The 25,552-nt window shown below is 43.3% G+C and overlaps 1 protein-coding gene across 2 annotated transcripts; it reads right to left on the bottom strand.

Annotated features, from left to right (window-relative positions):
* Positions 1-1,832: 1,832 nt before the first annotated feature.
* On the bottom strand, positions 1,833-22,496 carry ubtfl (upstream binding transcription factor, like). 2 transcript variants are annotated; one of them, XM_080777969.1, is made up of 20 exons: positions 22,343-22,496; positions 20,408-20,478; positions 19,158-19,333; positions 18,348-18,431; positions 16,658-16,813; positions 15,406-15,470; positions 14,875-14,995; positions 14,353-14,463; positions 13,244-13,368; positions 12,678-12,819; positions 11,075-11,116; positions 10,124-10,228; positions 9,111-9,257; positions 7,786-7,896; positions 7,176-7,258; positions 6,356-6,545; positions 5,530-5,577; positions 3,754-3,888; positions 3,402-3,494; positions 1,833-2,415 (listed from the first exon to the last, which is right to left on the bottom strand). In XM_080777969.1, exons 2-20 carry the CDS (start codon positions 20,466-20,468, stop codon positions 2,320-2,322), a joined length of 2,091 nt encoding a protein of 696 aa, XP_080634095.1. In that variant the 5' UTR covers positions 20,469-20,478; positions 22,343-22,496; the 3' UTR covers positions 1,833-2,319. The 2 variants fall into 2 exon arrangements, with proteins under 2 accessions (XP_080634095.1, XP_080634094.1); XM_080777968.1 differs by having other exon boundaries at positions 7,768-7,896.
* Between the last annotated feature and the right edge of the window lie 3,056 nt (positions 22,497-25,552).

A 25,552-nucleotide genomic window follows, 5' to 3' on the forward strand; every position in this document is an offset into this window, starting at 1 on the left:
GGCAGTCAAAGGAGAAACGACGATCAATATAGGCTTCGGCGTCCCCAGTTCTTTCACTACCAGTGGAGCTAGTTGGTAAATTAAACTCTTGCCGAAGCCAGTCGGGAGGAGCGCAAAAACATCTTTTCCACGCAAAAAAGCCTTCAGTGCCATACTTTGCTCTTCTTTCAACGAAGAAATATTGTCCAGTTGAGAAATAACTGATGTTATTGCAGCTTCTATCGTCATATCGCTCATGGTAGCGGCCATGTTGACTAGTGAAAGTGTGAAACAACTACAACAACACAGCAGCTTCTATATACCGTCACATCCGCTTTTGCACATATCCCGCCTTTAGCTCACGCTGATTGGTTCGGTACGAAGCAGATCTGTCTCAGGCTCAACTCTGTCAGAGATCCCAGATGAGTGTTGTGTTGGGGAATATGTTTCCCCAATACCGCCCTCATCTGGCAGCGTCAGGTTAGAAGACAAACGAGGAAGGAGAGGAATTGGAGCCTCACGATTTTGCTTATTCCTTCTAAATCTCTGTATTTAAAATATCAATGACTCAGCGAATCCCTTAGTTACATCAACATTGTTCTTTGTCAGTACTTGGTTCGTGCCTAAATAATTTTCAATTTCCGCAATTTTCAATTTCCGCAATTTCCGCATTTTTTTTAACAGATCTACAATATCCTACCACAATGCAACATGTTATAGCAGGTGTGTCCAAACCTTTTTCAATATTAAAACACTCAAGGGCCAACAACGTCTTATCGACTGACATAATGGGCTGTATTTTGTACCAGGTCTTATTCCCTAACTTGAGTAAACTAAAGACCTGGTCAATGCCATTTGGCTATTCTGAGTGTCCAAAGAGCATTGATCACGCCTCCAGGTCTTTAGTTTACTCAAGTTAGGGAATAAGACCTGGTACTTAAGATAGGCAAAATACAGCCCACAGTGCCCCCTCGCCTTCGGACTATAAGGGCCGATTCTTACTCCTGTTTCGGCGCTGTAGTGCCGAAATGATTTCGGCTCGTCAGAAAATTTCAGTAGCACCGAAGAGCCGACTTTAGGACGGTACCCGCCCCCCCGAACCTCAAATGACATCAAATTGTAGGCTCTACAGCGCCGAACCGACTTTTATTCGGCTCTAAAATAGGAGTATGAATCGACCCTAACAAAGTCACATATTAAATATGCATCTCATTTAAACGACTTTATATAACTATCATCAATATCAATGGTCTTTTGTTAGGCGTGCTGTGAACAAAACACAAAAATATCTCTGCCTTATTTCACATTAACAAAATAATGTAGCCAGACGTGCAAGGTAAAACATGAAATAAAATAGCCTTATTTGACCCCTTCAGAATGAGACAAGGAACAAGGAATCCTGACAAGTTATACTGGAAATGCCCAGGTCAATATATATATATTTTAAATATGTTGGAGTAATACAATTCAGGTATGAAGCAGAGGGCCGTAAAATCTGTCCCCGGGCCGCACTTTGGACAGCCCTGCGTTATAGGCTTAAAGTGGTTAAAACTGATTCTATGATGCAATATTACCACAGTGCTGGGGACCTCCTGGAACCCCCCCTAAAGACCCCTGGGGGTCCCCAGACACTTTGAGAACCACTGCCATTGGACCAGATCTCAGATCAGCTGTAAAGTCACAAGGACAACAAGAAGCTTTGATGAGAAAAGTGCATCTTTATTTTAGTTTAGTGGCCTGGCAACACCACCAGTCCCTCCAACAAAAAAATAACAAGCAACCAATCAGCAGCGAGCGCCAACAGGCTCCTCCCTGCCAAACTGTACAAGCCCCACCCACCCGACCCCGCTCCAAAATAAATCCCCTCCACTCAAAAAATCCCCAACTAAAAATCTCAGTTCAAATTTCCTTCTCGAAGATAAAAAACAACACCAAAATCGCGAGTTTGGTAGCAAGATAAAAACTAGCCGCTCCGTTCCTTTAAATGCGTCCGTCTTATTTTGTCGATGACATCCGTCCATCTGATTCGCTCCTCTCCTTTGCTCTGAAGCCCCACCCGATTCCTACGAAAATCGCACGGAAAAAATCGGCCTCCCACAAGCTCAAAAAGCACCACATGCTGCGCTTTGTGAGCTTGTAAGGACACCGATTTTTGGTTGTTATGTCGCACATTTTGTTAAGTCGCACATTTTCAGTGGGCGACGGAGCATAAATTAGGCGAGAAGCCTCTTTTTTGTTTTCGTTAGAAAGATGTGGACGGGGCCAGTCTGACAACCCCATTGGTCTGCCAGAACAGGAGGCGTGGCCCGCATAAGTCTCCCCCGTGTGCAGGGGGCGGAGCTAGTCAGACTCCGAGTCGGTGGAGTCGTCCGATGATCCTGAGCTGCTGTCGCCCGAGTGCTCGTCGTCATCTTCATCATCTTCATCGTCCTCACCCTAACCGGAAAAAACAAACAATCAATTTATACATCTCTGAAAATAAACAAAATATAATGATATGCAATTAAGACATCAATCCAGTATTTTCTTTCTCTTAATTTTGTTTCTCTTATCCTCTTTTCAATACAGTAGCAAATGACTGAAAACTCTTTTTAATCAATTATCTTACAAAGATCCTGTATTTTCTTCCTTTTACATTCTTTTTACACATTGTGATATAATCGCAATTGAAATTGTCACTAGTTTGAATCGAGTTGCTATCGTTACATGCCTACTAACGTGTGATAAAAATGTGCTGTATGTGTGTAATGTAATCCAACACAATGGTAAAGCGCTAGTTAGTTTCCAGCCTGCTTCGCTGCGTTCTGTAAAATTGTTTTGTCACTTCACTACTCAGTCTGGCCAGCCTCCTATCTCCAAAGGAGGCGGAACATGCCAACCGAGAGAATACACTTGAGGCTTCCGATTGGTCTGCGGTGCTGGTTGGGACAAAAAAAACAGTTTGACGTCATATCAATGCGCAGCAACTGCTTGCCCTGAACGTCAACTTATTATTCGCTAAACTCACCCCACACAGCCGGAAGGTTTTTTGTACTACTGAATCTGATATAGTGGACTACTGAATCATACTTTACTTTTTACCATAGGTATTACTCTCGAGTCTCTAAGACCCATTTTCCACCAGTTGGTTCCCAATGGAACCGTTTTCTTTTGGGAACCAACCGGTGGAAAAGGCGTATAACTGGCGCAAATTTTAACAGTGAGAAAAGCATGGACTAACCCTACTCTGATTTGTTGGAACCACGTCCAATCAGAAACACCGCCCCTACGTAACAGGTGACGTTATGAAATACAAGTCAAACAGGAGGCTGACCTGTCTGAGTAGTGACTAGCGAAGTGACAAAAAAATTCATAGAACACAGCGAATCAGGCTGGAAACCAGGCTAATAAAGTGCTGTAGGTCTAATGTAGAAAGCAGTGACCTCGTCTTCACTGTCGGTGCTTCCAGACGTCTCATCATCGGAATCGTCAGAGTCACTCTTCTCCTCCTCGTCGTCCGACTCTGATGTGTCCTGCTGGAAACGCGCACGCACATGCACACGCACACACACACACACACACACACACACGATTACTACTTTCCACACAGTGTTCTAGTCCACTGCTTCCCAAACAGTGGGTCGGTACCCGCGTTGGGGTTGCAGTAAATATCCCCTTTTTGTGTCTTCCATTTAAAATAAATACAAATACATTTCAAAAGTATTTCATGGGCAAACGTCTAATTTATCTTTTGGGTCCTGAGCTAAAAGGTTCTAGTCAGGAGTGTTGTGTTACCTTGGCTCTGTACGCCATGGCCCTTTTGCCCACCGCGACCCCTGGCGCAGTGGGTCTGGATCCCACCGCCTTGCCCTTCGCCACCACGCGGACTTTAGACACCGGACTGCGAACTTTGGCCGTACTGCGACGTTTCTGTCAGGGAGGACGAGGAGGAGGCAGAAGCAAATACGTTACTGATGATTTAGTCCAGTCTCAACTTGTGGGTCCCCATGTGATTTGGGGGTGTCCCCCAAATCACAATTTAAGGACTTTTATTACCCTTTTAATAATAAAAAAAGACCATTACTGCATGAAAAGTAATCAACAAACATTGGCCAAATTGTCAAATAATATAAGAAAGTTTTTGAAAATAGCCAATCAAAAGCACACAACGGCTTGCACCACGAGGCATTGTGAGCTTGTAGAATAGCTCATTTCACAACATTTAGTTGACTGGGGAGGCACCACAGTTGAGAACCACTGATTTAGTCAAGCGATTCTCAACCTGTGGGCCATGGGGATATTGCATATACATGTATAAGGCCTCCAAATAATTGGAAAACTTGAGTGTGAACCATAGACTGTAAAAAATATGGACAAAGTGTTCCCCGGGTCTAACATGGACGTAAAATGAAGCCTGTAATTCCTTGCACTGTTAGGGCCGATTCATACTCCTATTTTACAGCTGTTTCGGCGCTGTAGTGCCGAAATGATTTCGGCTAGTCAGAAATTTTCAGTTTAGGACGGGGGGTGGCTCCTGTTCATAGACTGTAACGGTAGCCACGCCCCTCAGAATATGAACAGCAAATTATGTTCAGTGTGGGGAATTGTTTACAGATGGTCTTGGGAAGTTGGATGGATATGGATGGATGGATATGTTGCTGGGTGTCCAAGCGATAACCCTAATGGCTACTGGTGAATCGTGCAAATAAATAATAAAAACAAAAGTTTGGACATTGAGGGGGTTGGAAATATCCCGGTCACTGTGAAGGCCGTAGTACTGTAAATATGACATGAATATGAATGCAAAGTAGTGGCTAGTAACAGGCTAGCTGTTGCTGTTGTGCATGGTGAGATGTGTGCAAACGGTGTAGTTTAGTAGGAGAAGACGGCCAAAGGATGCAACACACACACACACACACACACACACAGTCAGCGGTGCCAAATTGTATAGGGCACTCTTTGTTGTGTTGCGGCGGTAGCTAGAGGAAGCATGCCAGTGGGGTAACGTGAGAACGGTGGCCTGTGATGCAAGTGTCGCTAAGGGGCGGAGGTGTGTGAGGGTGCGAGGTTAATTCACTAATAAATTCATTATTAATCATTAATGTGTCAAATCGAAAAAAGGGCTTCGTTAAGACCTCCATATTCATATGGTCAATGCCTGTGTGAAAAGTGGGAGTGATTGGTGCAGGCAATGAGGAGATACGGCAGTGTTTCTGACAGACAGACAAATATTGACTGAATTATAGTATGATGATGATAAATGGGACCATAATTTTACAAAAAGAATATTATGACATGAGAAATGAGACTTTAAACTTTCTGGAAGCAGAAAGTATTCATGAACATGTTTATTAAGGCAATACAGTCTAGGTGAAGTTGGGCCCAAATACATGGCCTCTATGGAGCTATGGGTTTTTTTGGGCCCAATGACAGCGCCACAACAGGCCATTATATGAACTTTCAGGAAGTCCCGATTTCCTTAGTGGCTTCACGAAATATCTGTCTGACTGCCCCCCTGGTGTGAACAGGCCTGTTAGTTAAGCATAAAGAGTCAGGAGGAGGTGTACTCACTGTGGAGGAGAACTCTTTATAAACGGCTCGCTCCTGAGGAGAAAGAGACTGTGGGAGGGAAAGAAGAGGAGAGATGGAAGGTTCAATAGTTTGATCTTTGTGTCACACGCAGATTCATTTATTTATTTGTTGTTAGGGACCGGTATGAAAATTCACGATTACTGTGGCTAAAATGTGGTTAATATTATTGCGACTATAAAAATAATGCTTAAAATTATAAAAAAGGGGAGCATTAGCCAAACATAGCAGATCCACAAGCTCACAATGCGACGTGTTGTGAGCTTGTAGATCAGCTTTTTTTTATGAAGTGATTTGGTGAAGAAGAAAGTACAGACAACTCAGGTCCACGATTTCACGATACATTTAAATCTCCGCCATATGATTATTGTGAGTGTTTCTATCGCGATAAACTATAATAACAATTATTATAAACGATAATAATTATTGTCCTGGATGGGACGATATGAAAATGCCACGTAACAAAAACATATTGCGATTTACAAAATGATCACGATAATCCAAATAGCAAATCTACAAGCAGATTGCAACGCGTTTTGAGCTTGCCCATAAATTGCCTATTTTTGGCAACAAGATTTGGTGAAAGACTGTATTACTGTATTATTATAAGTCCATTTTTTTTACCAAATAAATAGGGTTTAAGTAGTACTGTATATTCAGCTCGGCGAAGATGAATTGATCCCAGTGTATGACGGAGGACAATTTCACAATGTATTAAACTATTGTGTCACGATAAACTACATGCAGCGATTAAGGTCCCATCCCTAATGATCCTATCCCTAGTTGGTGTGTTGCCGTTGCCGTTCACCTTGACCCAGGCCTCCAGCTCGGCCTTGTACTCCAGCTGGGCGTCCTCCACCTGCTTCTTGTACTTGTCTTTGTGGCTCTGTGGCAGCTTGTGCCACCGCTTCCCGATCTCCACCATGCGCTCTTTCAGGCTGAAGTGATTCAGCTCCCCATTGGTCAGCAGCTCCTGAGAAAACATCTGGTAGCCGCTCCTATTGGTCAGAGAGAGAGAGAGAGAGAGAGAGAGAGAGTTAGTTTTATAGTAGGGTAGTGCAAGGTGTTCAGAACTGAAACATGAAGACAATCTAGAAATCTGTTCACATGATTCATACTATTTTGAATGTTGCTATTGGAATAATATCACTGAATATGATGCCAATTGTGTATTATGCTAATTGTGTCATTATTATGTTATCGCGTAGCCGGACAACTATTCAACAATCTTTATGCTATATAGAGTGTGGACCTCTCAAAAGCACCCTTTTCTGCCAAGCAACAACTTAAGCTATATGTGCTTCAACTAATTCCATTTATAGAAGGAAAAATGGACTCACACAGGAGGCCATTTATAGAAGGACAAATGGACTCACACAGGAGGCCATTTATAGAAGGACAAATGGACTCACACAGGAGGCCATTTATAGAAGGACAAATGGACTCACACAGGAGGCCATTTATAGAAGGACAAATGGACTCACACATGAGGCCATTTATAGAAGGACAAATGGACTCACACAGGAGGCCATTTATAGAAGGACAAATGGACTCACACATGAGGCCATTTATAGAAGGACAAATGGACTCACACAGGAGGCCATTTATAGAAGGACAAATGTACTCACACAGGAGGTTTCTTGGGCTCTCCCTCAAACTTGGGTTTCCTCTGCGGTCCTGCCGGAGGCGCCCTCATCTCCACCAGCTCCCTCTAGAGGTTAGACAGATACATTACAACAACACTGTTAAACCATATTTTATTTTACAATTTCAAGCTTTGAGTCTTGCATAAGTACAAACAATATTATGATGTAGGCTATGATGATGATGTATTGACCCACATGACGTCGCAGGAACCCTAAAACTTTTATACAGAATTAAAAAAGAACTAGAAACAAAATTTCAAGATTTTTTTCTGGGTGCCTGAAGCTCGCCAAGTCTGTGCAGCATTTGAGCCACGGACCACCATTTGATGACATTTAGCCTCTCAGAAGGGTCCATTTGGTTACATGTGAGCCAGGTCTCCCCATTGACTTTCAATGGGGTATTTTGTCTTAGTTTATTGCGCATTACGTTGCCACTAGCTAGTGTTCACTAGCAGGTCAGTACGAGGGGTTAAGCGGGGGGGGGGGGGGGGTGTTCACTAGCAGGTCAGTACGAGGGGTTAAGGGGGGGGGGGGGGTGTTCACTAGCAGGTCAGTACGAGGGGTTCTCACTGACCACAGGCTGGTACAGAACCTCATATCTCTTCTGGTCCTCGGCCGCTTTCTTGATCCATGGAATCTTCTCCTTCTTGTCCATGGCCTTCCATGCTGTCACCATGGCTGCCTGGGCACGCTTCCTATCGTTCTGAAATACCAACGAACACACACAACATGAATACACCTGGTACTGCTTCCAGTACCATGCTGCTACCAGGGTTATAACCAGGTTAACGGACAACTTTGTTGTTTTTTTCAACCAAGGTTCATGTTTTAGGTTATTGTTTCATTTGCTGCTCTCTTTCATTTTAACAAATGTAGCTATTTTTGACAGGGGCATTCGAACAAGTCGCTACATATTAGAGATGGAACACTGCCCGATATGCCCATATCAGGCCATATCGGGCTCTACGAATATTCCAGTCTAACCACCGATCCGACACAGGGGTAAGGGGTTGACACTATGGCAGGTAAATAAAATGTTTGGGCATGTGGAGTTTGTTTTAGAGTTGCCCAAACTGCAAGTCCACGTTTGATTGAGAAGTCTGCTATGAACACAACACGATATAGCTAGATACACAACACGAGATATGTGAAAACTACAACACAGCTGAACGGTCAAAGCATGTATGTATGTATGTATGTACAGTATGTATGTATGTGTCAAGTTAGACGAATGTCAACCCTTGACTTCCAGTCGGTGGACTTCAAAATAAGAGATGTAATAAATATATTTTATTTTTAAATCATTATAAATATTATTCTCTGGTATCGGTATTCGGTATTGGCTAACACAGAAATGGTGGTATCGGGATCGGATCGGATCGCTGATTTTTTTATCAGCCCTATCAAATGAGTCCTCCTGAGCAATACCAATTGTGAGATGGAGGATAACTGGCTTGAGTCAAACTACAACTGGCCTCAGAACTGGGTGTGGCTGGGTTGATCGAGGCACAACAGGATAACTCGGTCATCTCCACAAACATTCAGGGAGTGCCAGACTCGTCCGGACAGAAGAGTTACCATCTGCTCTCCCTTGTGAAAAGTGTGTGTAGCTACAGGATTGTGAGATCCATACCACAGAATGACAAGCAGCATGTGTAATCCTGTATGGCTACTGGGACTTTGTTATCTTTAAATATAGCTGTCGTCTGTCCAACAACTGAACCTGTCACACCGATTTAGAAAGCATTTGTAGAACCAGCCTAAAGTCTTAACGGGTTAACAATTTGACCAGGTAATCTCTTATAAGACGGTTATAACTAAGTTATTAATACTATACTTTACACTAGATTACTAATGTTATAAGTAGCTTATAGTAATGGTTGTAACTAAAAGTTATTAAAGGGTGTTACAACTCACTCTGAATTTGACTAGGTAGTCTCCTATCACACTCTGTTGCCACATGTCTTCTGCCGTCTTTGGGGTTTCAGGGAGCTTGTTTTTCTTCTTGGCATCCCGTTTGTTATTGGGAAGTGCCGTCCACTGCTCCACTTCCGTGACACACGCCTGGAACGCAAGCACACGGACCCACACACACACACACACACACGATGAGAATGCACACATCCAACTCCTCGGAGCACAGGTCTCCACCAGGTCAGGAACGTTTGTTGTGGCCATGCGTGCAATGTTTGGTATTGAGTGATCATAGACGTAACAGTTAGTCGGACTGCAATGGCTGTTTTGGGAAAACGGAAGCCTGTATGCTTCTGAACCAATAAGAGCAGACCAACCCTCAGGCTATGGGACGTTAGAATCTCTCCCGTGTGTAGCAGCGCTACCGTTTGTTTACAAGTGAGAGAAGACAGCCAGCCAAGTATGCTTGCTACTACGTGGCTTTACATATTTTAGCATGCTGATTAAGATTAAAATGAGTAATACACTGTCTGGATGTCATCTTGAATGAGATTTCAAACGGAGTGGTTCTGTAATAAAAATCAGTTGTGTTTGGACGTACAGCTGAACGTACAGCTATGGGATTCAAACAGGTGAATGCAATAAAGATACATTTATAGTCATAGGTGTTAGCGGTACGTAATCACGCAGCTTGTTTTCATTTCAAAGTAATTAAAATTGGCTTTTTATGGACTTTTGATATAAAATACACAACATTGGAAAATATCCCATTGTTTTGACATCACTTGTAATTTGTTAGGTATGCATACTCTAAAAGTGTGAAAAACATAAACTAATATGTTTGATCCATAAAACATGTATGACCTTATAGATTAAATATGAACTAGTAAATGCATATATACGATTATACGTATGAACATATTATATATGAATATAATCGTTAAGCTTTCTTAGAAAACAACATTTTATTTTTATTGTCACAGAACACGGACCAATGACAAAGAGCGGAGCCATACCTTGGAGGAGGGGCTCTTGGCTCTGTGAGGGCTTGCGCCCACGCCTAGTTTCCCGCCAAGTTTCTCCTCGGTCAGAACGCGATCCCTCTCCTCCTCTGGAAGACTCTGCAAGATGAAAAACACCTGTCAATCATCTAGGACAGTGGATCTTTTTATTGTTCCTGTCGGGTAGAAACCTCCCATCTCCATATTCTAACTTTAGTTTCACCAGATTACAGGGACTGTAAGGACTTATTGAATTACTGCATCAAAAGTAATCAACAAACATTGGACAAATTGTCAAATAATATAAGAAAGAGGCAAACAAAATGAAAATAGCCGATCTACAAGCTCACAATGCCTCTCGCTGCGAGGCTTTTCCACAATATTTATCTGTGGAACCGGGTCAGACTAATTGTAATGCCACAGTTCCTACAGTTCCAAGAGTTTGTCAGGGTAGGGGGTTGTGATTCTTTTGGTGGGGCCGTGGCCTGAAAAGGTTGAGAAGTACTACAGCGTCACACAAATCCACAAGTTCAAAACGTGGCGTGAAGTGATGTGTTTTGAGCGTGTAGATCTGCTATTTTTTTTCTTTTGAATTCTGAAAAGTCATAATTCTGGTCAACAACTGGCCAATAAAAAAAGATACTGGTTGAGTTCAGACTTTGTCCCCTCACGTCCTTCCACAGAATAATAGTAAAAGCTCAATAGTGGGCTAGATAAATGATCAATAACAATCAGCGAGCTCCATCCCTACATACAGTATGATGTTTCCACCCGACAAAGATATGTTACTAACAAGAAATTGACAATAACGTTAACTTTTCAGTAAAGTCCAGTTTGATGTCAGTATACAGTATCATGTTTAAAATAAAACAAATAAGTATTGCATATTGATAAGAAGATTGACTCAACTTTTCACTATATTTCTAAAATAGATCTACATTCATCAAATGTAATGTAATGTTTTACCTCCAGAAACCGTTGAATCTCGATGTCATATTGTTTTTTCCTCTGATGACCGGGATAAAACAAGAACATACAATAATAAAGATCATATTGCATACCATTCATCATTGATACCAAATCATACACAAAATCCGACACACCAAAGGTCCAACATAAGGAAATCACCCGTCAGTATGTCGGAACTAAAGCCTCATTGGTTAAGGACAAATAGAACAGAACAGTGAGTGAGTCAATGGTTGTCAAAGTTGAACAGCGCAGAGTAGGGCTGTCAGAACGAATTTCATAATATGAAAGAAATTCGAATATTAAAAAATATATATATATTCGAAAGCTAAAATTGCCATTCGAATGGAGCTTTTATCATTTATTAATTCTATTTAATATTTTTATTTTGTTTTATGTTATTTTATCCGCTCACTAAATGTATTGAGTAACGAATCTACCGCTGTGAAATCTCCCATCTGCACGCACGCACACACGCGCGCCTCGTCACCTCCTCCCTCCTCTGCACGCATGCACACACGCACAGTCGCACAGCGCGCTGCAACTAAGAAGAATCACTCACATGTTTTATTAGTACCGTCGAGTCTGTCGCAAATTGTGGACAGTTTGAAAATGCGGGTCCTACGTGCATTAAACCATTAACGTTGGTCCGGCTGGTTTCATTTTGTCCTACGCGATTACGTGAATCAGCATGGCTGCGCCTGCAGTAGGCTATTACCAAAACAAACACATGGTAGCCTACTTTTGTGTTGCACACGGGAAAGCAACTGAAAACGACCATGGATATATTAAAGACAGTTCCCCTGTGCTGCTGTGCACAGCGGAGATAATGCAAAACTCCAGGTACGAACCAAAACACTGACTGTCTGAAGCTGATCATCCACGACTATCTCCAGACTAGTCCTGCAGTCCCGCAATGAAGGAAAGACAATCTCGCCTCTCACTATAGTCCACTACAATGCCATTCTAGCCTTAAAACCTACATTTATGTGTTATTCAACAATTACTTTAGCGCAAAATATAGGCTTCTTCTTCATTGCTATTTACTAATGATGGCCTGTTCATCGTGACAGCATTCTGTTTAAAAAGAAAAAAGAAAATGTCCTGTTCATGATTCCTGACTAGCCTAAGCCTACTCACTACTCAGACTATACTGTATCAGAAGTATACAACGTTCACTGTAAAATGCATTTGCACTATAGACAGACAACAATCTTACCGTGCTGAGTGCACTGTGCTCAATAAAACAACAGTTTAAACGCTATTTTGTGCTGAAAACCATTATTACATGGGCTGCTTTGTCGTTTGGAAGGGGGGCCCCTCTAGTGGACAGAACGTGCATCGTCAATCTGTGTATTATTATAGGCTAAATATGAACTAAAATAAACAATGTAAATATTCGAATATATTCGAAAATTACAAATAATGAAGCAATGAAATTCGAATTGGATTATAGAGGTGAACTGACAGCCCTAGCGCAGAGACCCCGCCCACTATCACGATTATCAACAAGTCCAGATGGAAGCCCGTCCCCTTCACCAGCATCCGCTCACTCTTACTACAGATCAGCCTGCAGACAGACAGACAGACAGAGACAGGGTACCTGTTCGCATCGCTTCTGGAACATGTCTTTCTCTTTCTGGGTCATCATCTTCCACTGTTTGGAACACAGAACCATCCTCTCCGTGGACGGAACGTCTTTCATGTTGACCATGAGCTCTGCACAGTACAGGCTGTAGCCGTTCCTAGAATAATACAACACATTTAGCAAAGTGTTAACTGTATTGTTCCCAGGTGTAACAATTATTTCGGAGAGTCTGCCTTCTCAGTAAAGGGGGCAAACCTTTGGAACCTTTTTTGGAACTCCTTTACCTACGGGTCTAAAACTAGAGACGGATGTTAATGTGTTCTACAGAGGACTCAAACTATGGTTGAAATCAAATCAACTCTGCTCACTGCTCACATGTATTCTGTCTGACTGGTTACCTGAGTGATTATTAGTGATATAAAGACAAAAGAAACAATTACTATGCTTAGCCCTTTGTGCATTGTGAGCTTGTAAATAGGTAAATTGATATATAGGCCATGCATGGGCAACTGGCGGCCCCCCCACCTTGCATGCGTGCGTGCATGTGTGTGTGCGTGCGTGTGTGGGTGCGTTATTCTTACGGAGGTGGTTTTGTCGGCCGTCCATCAAACTTGTCCTTCAGTTGTCTTTCAGCTTTAGTGAGAACCGACTTGGCCGGATCCGTGGTCACGTCTGGGTGAGCCTCATGATACACTCTCATACTTTCCTACACACACACACGCAGGGAGAGAGAGAACGAGAGAGATAGGGACAGAGACAGTCAGGTGGGGAGGGAGAGAGAGACACACGCAGGGAGAGAGATAGGGACAGAGACAGTCAGGTGGGGGAGGGAGAGAGAGACACACGCAGGGAGAGAGAGAACGAGAGAGATAGGGACAGAGACAGACAGGTGGGGGGAGGGAGAGAGAACGAGAGCGATAGGGACAGAGACAGACAGGTGGGGGAGGGAGAGAGAGAACAAGAGAGATAGGGACAGAGACAGACAGGTGGGGGGAGGGAGAGAGAGAACGAGAGCGATAGGGACAGAGACAGACAGGTGGGGGAGGGAGAGAGAGAACGAGAGCGATAGGGACAGAGACAGACAGGTGGGGGAGGGAGAGAGAGAACGAGAGCGATAGGGACAGAGACAGACAGGTGGGGGGAGGGAGAGAGAGACACACGCAGGGAGAGAGAGAACGAGAGAGATAGGGACAAAGACAGACAGGTGGGGGAGGGAGAGAGAGAACGAGAGCGATAGGGACAGAGACAGACAGGTGGGGGGAGGGAGAGAGAGAGACAGATTCATAATTTTGTTTCCTTCTTCCTGCTGATGAAGATTCCAGTTTGATAAAATACTTTTTTTTTATTAACCACTTAAATCAAACACAAACGGAGAAATACAACAGACACTGGGGTCACCAGTTTGGGTGTAACATATATGCTGTGCAGCATAATCGTCTCTGTCGGGTGGAAACCTCATGTCCAAAACTGTTACTTTTCAGGATTCAAATTCTGAAGTATCGCGCTGCGTTTTGAGCTTGTAGATCTCCTACCTTTGATACTTTTGTGACGCTGTAGTGTGATAAAGTATGGCGTTGATTAAGACAACGCATGAGGTTTCTCTGCCCGACATCATCAACCATAGGCCATGACATAAACCACTTCTTAATGAAGGGTCTGTTAGTTGTTATGGATCAGGGTTTTTTTTTACCTCAAAGCATTTCTGTAGTTCCAGAGCTTTGCTGATCCATTTGAGACGCCTCTTATCCGAGAGCTGAGACCACTGTCTCCTCAGTGCCTCCTTCAGCTCCTTCTGACTCACCTGCGCACACACACACACACACACACACGTAAACTAAGAACCTAATATCTGTCTAACAGCAGAATATAAGTACAATGAAAGTAAACTATGAATACACTATATATACTATACTATAATGTCTAGTGTCTACATGATATGCTATCTAAATGACATATTTTAGCCTTTGCATACGCCTGCAAGATCGTCGTGGCTGGGGAAAGTGTTATGGCAAGAGCTGAGGGCACACAGTTAGATATTAATAAAGCTCAACAGTGAGCACATTGTGAGCTTGTAGATCGGCTATTTTCAGCATGCAACCAAGTCTAAAATCAGCCATTACGACGCCATCAAGACCTGCCAAAATACATTGTAGTCTACTAAATAAACTGTAAATTTGCAACATCTCCTGACAAAATCAACAGCAGTACGTACGTCAGGATGCACTTTCATGTAAGTCTTCTTCTCGTGGTTGTACCACAGCTGCTGCGGTGTTTTGGCTTTTTCTGGCAGGTCCGACTTCTTCTTCTCCTCCATGAGCTCAGGATGGTTCTCTCTGACAAACACACAAGATTCATATTTTAACATATTTGACTGCCAAGCAAGTCATATTACATCACATATTACAGTATATGTCTCATCATGTCTTTTCAGTAGTTTACCATAATGGCGCTCGTGGCCAACGTATGAATGATACTAGGTTGATGGGAGAAAGATACAACCAGAAGTGAAAATTCGCCTGCCATTCGCCTCCACGTTATCAGATTCAGAATAGTTGATTTAGCTGCATTTGAACGGACTCTGCTCTACCTCTGCCGGGATAGGCTTAACGCGGGACCTAATCTCGGAGATAATAGGGGAGGGTGAGGTTCCAAACGGGGCTAGTCTAAGGCGCGCATGATTAACTTATTCATGACAATACATTCCATACTATAGTGAGCATTAAAATGCTTAAAAAGGTCTTACTTGAAGCGAGCCATGTTCTTCTCAAATGATTCCTTCTCTCTCTGGAACTCTGTGATGTATTTTTGCTGTGGAATAAATACAGTTAAGACGGTTAGAAACTTGTCCAGTCACAGTCAGGTTTAACTTCAATGCCCAATTACAAACCGTCTAACTGCACCTGGTTCTGCAGGGGTAAGATTGAAGTTCAATTTAAGACCCTTAGAGCAGTGGTTCCCAAACTTTTCAGGTTGAGACCCAAAAGAGAGATTAGACGTTTGCCCGGGGCCCAAACTAGTGAAAATAGCAGATCTACAAGGACCCTAACCCACCGTGTTGCAATCTTGTAGATTGGCCATTTTCACTACCTTAATTATAATTACTTGCGCAAGCAGAGCGCGCAAGTAATATTTTCGCCCGGTCCATATGCACCGTCCCAGCCAACCCGCCACTTTTGATGCGTATGCAAATAAAACAGCAACATTTTGCCTGATTTGCTGGGACCAGATTTGGCGCAAAGTAACCACAGTATACCGCTAATCAACTTACCAATTACATATACATATGTATGACTAGCTCTCAATGATGACGTAAGAAATATGGTCATGTATGTAATCTGGTCCCAGCAAATCAGGCACAGATATATTCATACATGACCATATGTCTTACGTCATCATTGAGAGCTAGTCATACATATATATGTAATTTGTAAAATAAAATAGCAAATTGTGCCTGATTTGCTGGGACCAGAGTACATGGTGTGTATGTGTATGACTAGCTCTCAATGATGACATAAGACATATGGTCATTTATGTAATCTGGTCCCAGCAAATCAGGCACAATTTTGCTGTTTTATTTGCATACACATCAAAAGTGGCGGGTTGGCTGGGACGGACAAATTACATATACATATACATAGTATATGTAATTGGTTGACAGTTTGTAGTGGTCGAAAGTACTTGCACGCTCTGCTTGCGCACTAGTTGGCCATTTATGGCCTACTAGTGTGCATTCGACAGTGCAGTTCTAGTTTATTTTGTATTCATGGTATTTCATAGATTTGTTTGTTTTAAAATGTATAAACCCATTTGATTTTTTGAATTGAAAACATATAAATTGAAAGAACTACTAGCCTAAATGACAGTACTTAGTGTAATGGCCTTCTCAGTACACTAAAAAGCATCCCCCACTGTACATGTGGGCTATATGGAATCCAAATGACCAACATCCGTCACCACGACAGAAGACTTTAATCCATGCAGACAGACAAACAGACCTTCTTCTTTTCAGACAGCTCTTTGTATTTCTTGGACAGGATCTTGGTGAGGTCCAGGTTGCTCATCTCGGGGTGGATCTTGGCGTACTTGGCTCGTTTCTCCATGAAGAAGCGGAAGTATGGAGTCAGGGGTTTCTTTGGGAAGTCGGGATGAGTCTGGGAGAGAACATAACAATGAAGATACATGGAATTACATGACGATAGTACTAAACATGAAGATCACACACCTCCACACCGGATGTGTGAGGGCGGGACTGCCTTTTCCGCAGAGCGTTCTACCTGGTGGGTGTGATAATATGCCTAAACCTAACCTCACGGAAACCTAACCTTAACCTCACAAACACTATGCCTAACCTTAACCCTGACCTCACAGAATAATAACTCTGGAGGTAGAGTGGCCATGCAGAAGGTTCCAGGTTCAATCCCCAGCTCCACCTGGCTAAGTGTTGAAGTGTCCTTGAGCAAGACACTGAACCCCTCATCATCATCATTTTTCAACCGTGGTCGAGATCATGGATTTCACAATGCCACGCTAGACTTTCCGGTCCTTCATTGCAGCAGGTTGGTCATCGGGAGAAGTTGCATGGAAGTTGCATGGTTTCCTCTGGCATCGGTGTGTGTGTGTGTGTGTGTGTGTGTGTGTGTGTGTGTGTGTGTGTTAGGGATGACCAAAAGGAAAGATTGTATTAACCGGTTACCGCCAGGACTTGCCGGCTAATTAACCGTTTAAACCGTTGCGCATTAAAAATAGACAAATACACCGTTTACACGCGGCCTGCTGTCAATCAGTGCACTAGTGCGTAGGCTAGTCTTCTATACGCACATATGTATCGCGGACCGATCAGGAAGGATTAGAGAGAGAGAGAGAAAGACGTGTTAGAGAGAGCGTCTCTCTAACGCGCGCGAGAGAGAGAGAGAGAGAGAGAACGTCTGAGAGAGAGAGAGAGAGAGGGGGGGGGGGGTCCCGTTAGCAACAAGCTAACAGCATCTGCCGTTTAAGGAACCAACGTTCGTTGCATGAAGGGCAGATCTGCGGGCGCGCAATGCTGTGTGTGTGTTCGTCTTTTTTTTCTTTTTCCCTCCTGCTTCCACAGTCCACTAGTACTACATGCAGTTGCTTTGGTGTTTTTGTTTTGGGGGAAGTACGGCACATGCGTGGTTGCACTGACAGTAAAGGTGGAAAGAGGGTGTGTGTGTGTGTGTGTGTGTGTGTGTGTGTGTGCTTGGGCCGCGGTGCCCGCTCTCGGCGCTTCAAAATAAAAAATATATATTTTTATCTGTAAACCATTAGCCGTTAGTGTTGTCGGTAAACAAATGAATAAACGGCTAACGGCTAACGGTTATCGGTTGGACACCCCTAGTGTGTGTGTGTGTGTGTGTCTCTCTCTCAGCTGTCCTACACCGTCTCCCGTCAGCTGTCATACCATCTGTCTCATACACCGTCTCCCTCTCAGCTCTCCTACTGTTCGTCTCTCCTACACCGTCTCTCAACTGTCTGTCTGACTGTCTCACCTACACTGTCTCCCACCCAGAAGAGTTACTGTCACTGTATGAGCATCACGAAGCTACACAAGGATCAACTCACACCAGACATAAGTAACTTTATGAAAATCCCATAAGCATAATTGTCCGGGTGAAGATCACCCAGGTTTAGTGTTCTAGGGTTTTGAAATGAATTTACTTGTCTCACCTTTAACTTCTTGCCTTTGTAAGGGTTCTTTACGAACTCGATGGCATCGAAGATGAGCTCTGACATGGTTCTGTATTTGCGTACCTGAAGACACAAGAACAGAAGATATGTGCCTGCTGTTTTATGACCGTTAACACGCAAGAACATACAACAAGGTGCCTCTTGTGATTCAGGACCCAACACTGGGTCGGGACCCATTTGTGGGTTGCGGATCCATTTTTGTGGGTCGCAGGTGAAGTGAATATCCCTTTATTTTTTGTTTCCTACATTTTGTCATTAGTTATTTTTAATGCATTCATTGACTGCCAGAATTGTTTCAGTCTGCAGTCCCTTCCCTGCCAAGGGCTTTCAGTGCAGTGAGGTGCCTTATTTAAAGATGGAGTGCCACAATTTTTTCATGTGTCTATGAGGTGGCAGTACTTCATTAGACACCCTGGTACACAGGGCCGTTCAGTGACTTACGACAAGTGCTTCCAAACTCCTGCACAGAATTGACAGAAAGTAGCTCATAACATGTCCACGGTGGATTTTTATGAAAAACAAGCTCGGCAGATTGAAAGAGAATAATTCAAGCTTGGACTACAGCTGCAATGTTGGTGAGTTTAACATCGTTTGAGACAAGCAGATTGCAAACGCAAATTGGATGAGTGGGGAATCAATGGAGGGTATTGCAACTCTAGATTCATCCCATTATAAAAAATATCTAGAGTTGCAAATTGCGGCTACGTTCTAACTAAGCCAGGTACTTCTGGATAAAGAGCATTGCGTTGTAAGTTGTAATTGTGCGCATAGCAGGGGGTAGGGTTGTACCTCAGTGGAGACTTTCTGCCATTTCTGCTTGCACATGGTGCCAGTGTAGCCTCCGAAGCACACCTTCTCCCAGTCAAAGTGAGACTCTGTGGTTTTGTACTTCATACCATCCGGCTCTGGAAGCATGTTGCGGATCCTCTCCAACAGGGTCAGACACGCCTCTTTACTCCAATCATCTTCAGATTTTAGAGAAAAAATAAATAAATATATATATTATTATTGATTCTTTTTAGTTTTTCTTACAATGTTAGCAATGATTAACAATATTATCACGGTAATACAAATATGCTTAAAACTCTTAAAATTCCACTTTTGCACCCCAACGTCCGTATTCTGGGGGGAATATAAACCAAACAAAGAGGTGGGGAATGGGGAGGTGCTGACCACGAGAGACAAACTTGAAAGAGAAGAGGTCGCACAGCTCGTAGTCACGATGCAGAACACTTTGATTTTAAGATGACCAATGATTCAGCACAAAATGCCTTCTTCAGGGCATTTCTACCCTGAAGGCATTTTGTGCCGAATGTTGGTCATCTTAAATAAGTGTTTTGCAACGTGACTACGAGCTGTGCAACCTTCTTTTTCAAAAACGGGAATATAAGCCAAAAATAGCCAAGTACCACTAAGTATCATCATTAGAGAACACCAGGAGTTTGCTAGTAGAAGCAGATACTTGTATTAACACGATTATTAAACAGTATAGGAAGTACAGTCAAAGTACACCATTGTGGTCCATTGTTGGAGATCATTGTACTACTATAACAGAATGACTATATGGGATCGACACTCGCAGCACTAGTTTTTTTTTTTTTTCTGTTTTCCCATAAACCCCCCCTCCTTTTTAAGGAATCAGCCAGATGTGCCCATTTTGCATAGTTTTACCATCTGTACCCGTATATTGGCTAAAGGACTCTTATACTGATATTACATGCTGCATTGTATTTCAAGGAGTCTTATATTATGTAGAAATATTATGAATAAATGATGAGTTTATATGATGAATGATGATGTATTTTGTGACTGCACTTTTGGTAATAGGTGAGTGCTGGCATTCTCTTTTGAGAGACTTATTGATACCGGTAGTTACTTTCCCGACCGTGCACCCTGGAAGAATGCTCAGATAGATTGAGACAAGTTGGAGTCGTGCTTGCTTCCTTGATTTAAAGATATTTCAGGTGTGACCCGAGTCCCCAACAAATGTGGGAACGACTGGTCTATCAGTCCATCCTATCAATCTATCTGTCTGTTACCTGGCTCGTTCTTCACCCTGGTGGCCTGAGCCACTACCGTACTGGTACTACCGTTCATCATGAAGCCAGCTCTGTAAAAAACACACACACACACACACACACACTTAAAAAACATCACTAGCACCCACTAAAAAAGGGTGGTCAAGAGGTCCATTAAAGGAGAATTCCATACTAAAAGGCATTCTTACCTTTCTTTGTAGTTGTTACGTCCCCACCAAAGAGGTCCAGGTGTTATTTTGTGCAAAAACTCCTTATTGGCTATTTCCCCTACCATAAGCCCTAAATTAATTGCATTGAATTGAATGGGAATTGAATGGGGCTATGGGGTGTTGTGCTAATTCGCTTATTTCCACCGCTCATAATTATACATTTTTTGTATATATCCTCTCTTCATAATGTAAATAATATCCCAAGCGGCACACTTTACTACTTATTGCGATGGAAATAAGCGAATTAGCACAACACCCCATAGCCCCATTCAATTCCCATTCAATTCAATGCAATTCATTGAGGGCTTATGGTAGGGGAAATAGCCAATAAGGGGTTTTTGCACAAAAAAACACCTGGACCTCTTTGGTGGGGACGTAACAACTACAAAGAAAGGTAAGAAAGCCTTTTAGCATGGAATTCTCCTTTAAGTACTTCGCTCATGACAGATATTAATGACCAAAACAACATTTCAGAGTAGGAATGAGGAATGTCCGATATTGACTTTTTTGTCAATATCAGATACCAACATTATAAACCGATATCAACTGATACCGATATATATGCGGTCATGGAATTAACACATTATGCCTAATTATATTGTGATGCCCCGCTGGATGCATTCATTAATGTAAGATTTTCCTAATAAGAATATGATTTTGAGAACACAGGACATGATGTTAAATATGCAACGCGCCAATACTCAATGTGATGCATTACTGTCTATGTGATGTTGGTTACTGCAAATTGCTCCGGATTAAGTGCTGCTAAATGCTAAATTGTGGGTCAAGGGCTGTTTTTCCTTTGTTTTGCCAATGGGTACCCAGAATGCTGTTATAGTGTTGTTGCACAGTAGGCTAGTAGTCACAGTTGAGTAGTGACAAATAATAAACCTTCTAATCTTGTTTTTGTTATAGCTCGATATTTAAATATATAATAATAATAATAATAATAAACAAATAAGTAGGCCTACTATTCATAAATATATTATCATCATCATCATCATTATCAAAGCAGATTTTATAGGGTGTGTGTGTGTGTGTGTGTGTGTGTGTGTGTGTGTGTGTGTGTGTGTGTTTTGGGGGGCTATGATACTAGACAACGGTTTCGTAGCTTGTAGATCAGATGCTTTCGGCCAGCGCCACCCAGCATGGAGGTCTCCAGCCTACCACAGCCTTCCAGCGGCCCCTCGGTGACACTGTGCCCAGTAATGGCGCCTGCTCCCCGGCAGGGCAGGCAGCACACACACACACCACGTAGCCTCGTCCACGATCCATCCATGATCCACCCAACAGATTATTAAAACCTATGCTAATTAATCAACGCCTCTTTAATTAACGAGTTTGGAGGATGAGTATAGCTCAACAGAACACCTACAATAATCGCGTTATTTCGCAGGAGAAAAAAAAACAGGCAAAACAACAAAAATAAAAATAATTACATTTTAGAGGGGGGGAGATATGTTTTAGAACAGTTTTAGTCGACACTGGTGTGGAAATAACGATCCAACGAGCGGGTGTGTGGATTAATAAAGCCAGAACGTTATTTAAATGTTCTATGTTTATGTTGTTAAATTTAGCAATTTTTTTAGCATGTTAGCGCCCTTAGCAGCCTGGCTGTCCCCCAGAATGCTTCACTGCCAGGCCGCCATGAATGTCACGCAGACCCCGGGCACGAAGCACCGACAAAACGTCTAATATCTGCCCCGAAACGCCGCCGAACACCCACCTTTCCTCTCCGTCGTACGTAGGGGGCTTTGCCGCACACTGAGCTGGCGATATGGCCGGGTTTGGTGCTTTGGAAGTGGCTTTTTTTCCGTGCTAAACCCCGGGGAGTCCCGTCCGAGCAGCAGCCGACACACGGAGCGTCTTGTTCGGTAGGAAACTCCGCCCAGCGCCGCAGGGTGGGAGGAACTCCCGGGAAAAAACTCCCCGCAAAAAAGCGGAAAAAAAACACGCAAAGAAACACGAAACCCTAAAAACACGGGGCATCGGACATTAATCCATCCACGCGTACCGAGCACACTTAGTAGATACGATATTTATCGTAAGTATGTATGTTGGAATTTAACGGCTTTAAGGTGAAATCAAACATCTTGATTCGTCTACCGGCCGGGACGGTGACGTTTAGATCCGGGACTGGTAGTCCAGATGCTGACCGACCGCCCTGGTCGGACCGGGGGGGGATCATCAGATGCGTTCCCCGGGATCCTCTGGCCCCGGACCCGGCTGCGGACGTGATGCGGGGCGAGGGAGAGACGCAGCCACACGTAGGCTACGCCGCCTAGCCTGGAGAGACGAAACCACCGGTGATCCAGCGGTGGTTTTACCCCCAGATCTCAGATAGAGATGTTCCGTTCCGCGTCGGTGTGTGATCCCGTGTCGGTCGGTCCGACTCCCCTGGATCCTCTCTCTGGCATGAACCCGGCGGCAGCGGACATGTCATGCCGGGGGATGCGGTGCGAGATGCGGGTCGACCACACTCCGCCTTGGCCACGCCGATCACGCGGTGTGATCCAGCGGTGTTCACCAGAAGAACCACCATGGATAACAATCCGCGTGGGTATTTTATCCAAGCAGCGGCAGAACCAGAACCGCAGGAGAACCGACACGGGCTGATCATGGATGCTTGTTGTGGAGGTGATGCCAGCCAGCGGGGCCTGGATGAACCTGCAGCCGGGATGCACACACCTCCTGCCCGTCATGTGGAGGAGGGCCATATCCTTCCCATCACACTCCTCTTTGCGCGCGCGCACGCACACAACAGTAGCCTACAGCGGTTTGTTCTCAAAACTATGTAATGTCCGTCCACGACCGCGGACCCCCGAGTTTGCAAAGATGGTGCCTGTCATGTAAAGTGAACTACATATCCCCGTTCCCTGAAGAGACGTTCCTTTATAGTTAATTATATTAAACTAAAGGTGCGGTGCCAATGAGTGATATACCTTAATAAATATAAGCCTTTTAAGGTAGGGTATTAAAGTTAATTTTTCTGTACTCACTAGTCATTGTGGGATCATTGCTATAGATAGAGTGTTTGTTCAGTAAGGGTCTCCCTGTCTCTCCAGACTCCAGCATGCATGTTCCAGTTCCAAATTTGTCTTATTTCCACTTGTTTAGTCTGTATCCCTCCTGACTGAGTTCTCTATCTGGATTCCTGTTTGGATAAAATTGGTAAAATATGGTAAAGATGCGTTTTCTGTTTCATAAAAAGCTGGAGCGACATGGAGAGGGAGACTTGCATGACCATCATCATCCATCACTATTCATTCTATCATCTCAGAAATGGTTTACATCTGAAACATTTTCTAAATATGAATTTAAGCACATGCTATTTCCTATTTGTGTCTCATTTTATTTCAGTCATGCTAGTGTTAAACAAACACTATAGCAATGATATAGAGCTTTTTAATCCTTATTTTAACCAAAGAAAATCACGTATAGGCTACCCTACCTTTTAGTGAACAGAAAATACATTTTCAATGTATTGCCAACCAATGAGGAGAGAGAGCACTCAAAAGTCATGACTGTCAAGTGAAATTGTCAAGTGAAATTGAAAGTGCTAACAAACAAACATTTACTGATAAATGGCAGATGGGACGAGATCGACAACCTACCTGAACAATGTGTTTTCTGATTATTAAGATGGAGAGACAGGGAGACCTGAGCAAACTAGCAATGATAGGCTATAGACCTTATTATAGGCTTTTAGTGGGGAGAGAATCCTATGATCAATATATATATATATATTTCTTATACATTCTCATTGGATTACCTTCTTAGAGCAGTGGTTCTCAACCAGTAGCCTGGGGACCACCAGTGGTCCTTGAGTGGGTTTCAGGTGGTCTCCAGCTAAAGGATGGAGAGTTGGTAACCAAATGGACCCTTATACATCTTTAACTCTTGAAGTGTACAATGAAACAATGAAAATGTTACACTGGTAATGTTAAATTATTGATCTGCATTATTATTTTGATCAACGTTTGCCTGTTATCTCCTATATGGTACCAATATCAATACAGCATGGACATGTGTACATCTTATTTTGCCCCTTGGGGCACAGGTCTCCACCAGGGCAGGTCAGGTTGTGGCCTCCTGGTGGCGCTATAATAAGCCAATGTGAAAAGGGTGCCATTTCTTCTTATGCCTTGGATGGCAATTGGATGATTTGAGACATTTTGTTCCAAAAATGTGTTTTGCAAAAATCCGCCTGTTGGTGGCACTATAATAGGCCAATGTGAAAAGGGTGGGATATATTCCTCAACCTAGTAGGAACATCTGTGAAAGATTTCACGTAAATTGCACGCTGTGTTCATGATTTGAGGCTTTTTGTTTCAAAAGGGCCAATCCTGCAAATAGCCAATGTTAACCAATCAGGATGGAATATTAAATATTGGACAGATCTGTCTTGAACACATGTATGACTTATAGACATATTGTGTAACGATTTGAGGGATTTTTGGACAGAATCTGGAGGAAGTAATGTAAAAAAATGTGTTTTTCAAAAGTCGGCCTCCAACAGGCCGTTCTGGAAAATTTGGGGGCAGAGGTTCATCGTTGGCATCCAGGGAGTGTGTGTGCAAAGTTTGGCATCGACCGGGTTAACAGTGCCGGAGATTAGCTGGTAACGGACGGACGGACACACACATGGATGGAGTGCAAAACATACTCTCTCCCCATGCCTTCGGCCTGGTGGAGATAATAATGGGCCTTGATATGAAGGGTGCAGGCTTTAGTTCCGACATACTATTGATCCGAAACCTCAATCCTAACCGCAAGCACGGGAGCAGCGCATGTCGGACCATCGCTTTTTCGCATCGCATGTACCCCGCTTTGGATCTTCGGTGTGTCGGAAAAGCGTGCACACCCCGATATGAAAAGGGTTGAAAACCACTGGTTTAGACTTTAGACTCTAAAGTTTAGAGGGTAAAGGAGGACT

This window comes from Protomyctophum bolini (genome assembly GCF_963924005.1).
Source record: "Protomyctophum bolini genome assembly, chromosome: 12".
Lineage (NCBI taxonomy): Eukaryota > Metazoa > Chordata > Actinopteri > Myctophiformes > Myctophidae > Protomyctophum > Protomyctophum bolini.